The sequence below is a fragment of the Plectropomus leopardus genome, unplaced genomic scaffold, assembly GCF_008729295.1.
Source record: "Plectropomus leopardus isolate mb unplaced genomic scaffold, YSFRI_Pleo_2.0 unplaced_scaffold24242, whole genome shotgun sequence".
NCBI lineage: Eukaryota > Metazoa > Chordata > Actinopteri > Perciformes > Serranidae > Plectropomus > Plectropomus leopardus.
The window spans coordinates 1-4,109 of record NW_024626316.1 but is presented as its reverse complement, the minus strand read 5'-3'; the positions used below and the strand labels follow the sequence as shown (position 1 = coordinate 4,109).

Below are 4,109 nucleotides of genomic sequence, written 5' to 3'. Positions count from 1 at the left end.
ACACACACACACACACACACACACACACACACACACACACACACACACACACACACACACACACCTGTGTATGTCTTGACTCCACCACCCTTCCTCCTGTTGACCAGGAAATGCCCGACTTGTACAATAGAGCAGGTCTGACGCCATGGAGGGCTTTCTTTAGACACACACATGCACTCGCACACACACACACACACACACACACACACACACACACACACACACACACACACACAGAGGCACACACAAACACCAGCCACAGTGTTTGCACATCGAACAAAGAAATGTCATAAATCTGAAACGAATACAATGAAATTTAAAAAACGAGCGTGTATGTTAACAAAGGTGCAGCCGCTGCCCTCGACACACAGTTAAGTCACTGAATTAAAATATAAACATAGAAATAATACCATAAACAGATGACTGAATGAGGATGTCCGCTGTGTGTCTAGACGATATGAGAAGGCAATAAACAGGAGAGAGAAAGAGATAATATTATCAACGTGTCAGCTGTTAGGTGGATTAAATGATAATCCAGATTAGTTTTGTGGATGCTCGGATCATAGTTACAATCATACTGTAGTATTATAAGTACGGGTCAACGATATTTGTTTTTTAGGGCCGATAACTTAATGAGACCAGTGACAGATATGCATTTACAATAAAAATGAAAATATTTCTCTCGAAATCTAGAATTTGTAATATACAAACAACACTTCCATGCTGACACTTTTTTACTTACTAAGTTTATCTGTGGTCATTCAAATAAAAAGTTGATACAGATAATCTGCAAAATTCACAATATGAAATAATAATCGTCCAGGCCGCTAATCTGTCAACCTCTAATCATAAGCAGCAGAGATGTACAGCTTGCTAAATGTAAAGAAGGATGACTTAATTCTCCTGTGAAGTCTCTGAACAATAGCTGTTTCCTGAGTGTGTGTACGAGTTGAGGTCGTGTGTGTTCGCAGTGTGTGCCTGGTACCTCAGAGAGGTGAGCACAAGCAGCTCCTCTTCTTTGCTCCGCACATTTCCAACCACAGAAAGTGTGAAATGTTTCACAAAATCAGGATTTTCCAACCAAATCAGATGGAGTCAGTTAATCAGTGGATAAACACATCAAAAAATCTTTTTTTTGTTGCTGAATTTAAAATTAAAGGCTGCTGTCATCAAAGTTTTGGCCTTTTTTGAGCAGAATAGTTGCTGATTGATTTTCTTCCCATCAACTAATCCATTAATTACATAAATGTTTTAGTCAGAGGAAGTTAAAATAAAATTGAGTAAAATAAAACATTTTTAAAGTAAAGCGTACTATGACAAAGTGTGCTGTGAACAGGTGTTATCATACGTAGTATGGACTTGTGACAGCATTTCTCATACTGTTGACATGTCCTTAAGCAAGGCATTAAAGCATAAACTTGCCTAAAGCTCAAAATTAAAGCAGGCTGTGATTGGTGAAAGTGTGCAGATGAGGAGCAGAGTGTTGATGAAGAGCAGTACAATAACGCCCCCTAAAGACGCATATTGTAAATGCACCTTTTCCCGTCCCCCTCTGCCTCGCCCGTCTTCTGTCACTTGCAGAGCGTTTAATTAGCAGCTAATGAGTTTTTCAACAATTTATTTGTTGTCTTTTGAGATCTTTCAGTGATTCAATAAAGTTGCTTTTAACACATGGCATTTTTTTTTTTTAAATACTTGTTTATTTGACATTAAATATTGCTACATATATCAAATAAACACTAGATGTGGTGCATACAGGTTTATAGCCAGGGCTGATTTGCAAACCCCTGTCCCTGGTTAGGCGCTTAGAATTTAAACAGGAAATGTATGAAAGCTGAGCTTGGAGTAATAAAACCCAAATAATACAACACAATATATACAATAAAAGTGAGTTTAAGTGGATGTTAATGCATTATTACAGTCTATAGGACCAGTGAAATTGGTCTAATAATATCTCAAAATTTTGAAATGTGTCACTGTTGCATTTAAAATGTTTGTGTGCACAGAAAAGCAAATATTTGCAAGCTGGGCAAATTGTTTTGATTTAAAAAAAACATGGGAAGAAAGCAACAAGTGATGAAAGAAGAAATGAGCCAAAAATTTGCAATAAATAAATAAATAAATACTTTTAAAAAAAACCTGAACACCTGAAAATTAATGAATGAAAAAAGAACAGATATGAAAAAGAAAGCAAAAAAATAAATAAACAAGGGAATGCCTTGAAAAACAATTCTATGAGACAATTAAAACTTAAAAACAATGAAGTAAAATATAGAATTACAAATGTATTTTTTTCTCAGCTGTTTTCAATAAATCAAACTAATTTGCTCAGAGTTCAAATGTTTAAATACTTTTTAGGGGTAAAATAAAACTTTCAAAAGTTGCTCTTTGATTTCACAGGATTTTAAATCATGTCGTTCTTTTTGACCAGGTCGGTGTACGACGGTCGGGAACATGGCCTCTTCATGGAGAAGCTGGACGCGCGGATCAGGAACCACGACCGAGAGATCGAGAAGATGTGTAACCATCACTTCCAGGGGTTCGTCGACTCCATCACAGAGCTGCTCAAAGTGCGAGGGGAGGCGCAGAAACTGAAGGTAAGGAGGGAACCGGAGGACCATTCAAAGATTTAGAGAATTATGAAGATTTTGAGCTCCGTGTTTGATTTTACTTCTTGATGTTTTTTTCTCACGTGTTTGTTGTTTTGTCTCTCAGAGTCAGGTGACTGAGACCAACAGGAGGCTTCAGGATGATGGCAAAGAGGTAGGTTCAGAGCTGATATGGTCATGCAAAAATTTGAATATTAGGGTGTGTGTGTGTGTGTGTTTGTTTGTTTGTTTGTTTGTTTGTTTGTTGGGTGGGAAATTGGAAAAAAACAAACAAAAATAAACAAGACAAAAAAAACAAAACAAAACGTTATCCTTAATATCTGGGAGTAACATTCATCTAAAGTACAGCCCTTTAAAGTCGTATGCCCCGTAATTATTTGACATCCCTCTCTCTTTTTGCCCCACCCCCTCCCCTCTTGTGAATAAATAACTGTCCTTAAGTTATACTATAATATTCAGTTCTGATCCTGTTCAGAATTTATTACATTTTTTTTTTTTTTTTTTTAAAGCTATTACTTAGTAATGAAAAAGAACTAACTGGAGTATGGATGGACGTTTCAGATAATGTACGGTCTTAAAAATATGACTCAAAGTCATGGAAATTTATTGTTAAAATGTGTATGAACCCTGTAAGTTATCTCCTTCACAAACATCTGTTCCATCGGTTTTCTGGAGACTTCTTAACTTATGCTGCTTTCTTCATCTCCTCTTTCTCCTCCTGCAGATCATCGGCTCGATGGAGGAGCTGCAGCAGTGTCGTGTGCAGCAGAGAAACATCGCCACCACCATCGACAAACTGACACACTGCTTACCAGGTAAAAGACCAGATATGAGCATTAAGTGCACAGTGTGGAGTACCTCTGGGCTGATATTCAGGCCCTCAGAAATTCTGGTTCTACAGCGGTTTTTCACCCCCTTAAAGCCTTTACATACCAGTGGTGTTTTCTTTTGTCTGTGCTATTAATTCACTTCAGTTTTCAAAACAAGGTGAAAAAATGTTTTTATCGTATATAAATGCACCAACCAATCATGTTACACCTCCACTTATGAGGTTTATCAAACAGGAACATAGAGCTTCCGTAGTCTGAACCAAGACAACAAACTTTATTACTCCTTTCAACTTCGACGAAGGCAGGGAGTAACAGATCTGGTCTTTGTGTTCTTACCTTCACACAGGATTAATCGTCTTTGTTTCGTCTTTCTCCTCCTTAGTGCTGGAGATGTACAGCAGACTTCAGGAGCAGATGAAGGCCAAAAGGTAAGTTACGGACTCCTTTTTTTGGGGGGTTATATCTCTGTCTTATTCTGCACATCTTATAGTTTGAGTATCAACATGTGGGATATGTAGATATGATAGATATGTAGTTTTTACAGTTGCTGGTAGGGATAAATGGTGTAGTTTTTGCAGTGTTTTAAAGAAACTTGGAAGGCACCAAAAAACAAAAACATTTTTTTTCTTAAAAATATATATACTTTTTTAATTAAGAAAAAAAGCAAGAA

General features: G+C 37.1%; 1 protein-coding gene across 1 annotated transcript; it reads left to right on the top strand.

Moving 5' to 3' along the window:
• Positions 1-2,411: 2,411 nt before the first annotated feature.
• LOC121966379 (exocyst complex component 6B-like) lies at positions 2,412-3,867 on the top strand (the record flags this gene model as incomplete). Its single annotated transcript, XM_042516482.1, has 4 exons — positions 2,412-2,597; positions 2,716-2,763; positions 3,334-3,424; positions 3,822-3,867. Coding segments are annotated over exons 1-4 (371 nt in total), but the record flags the coding sequence as incomplete, so codon positions are not given.
• Positions 3,868-4,109: the final 242 nt, after the last annotated feature.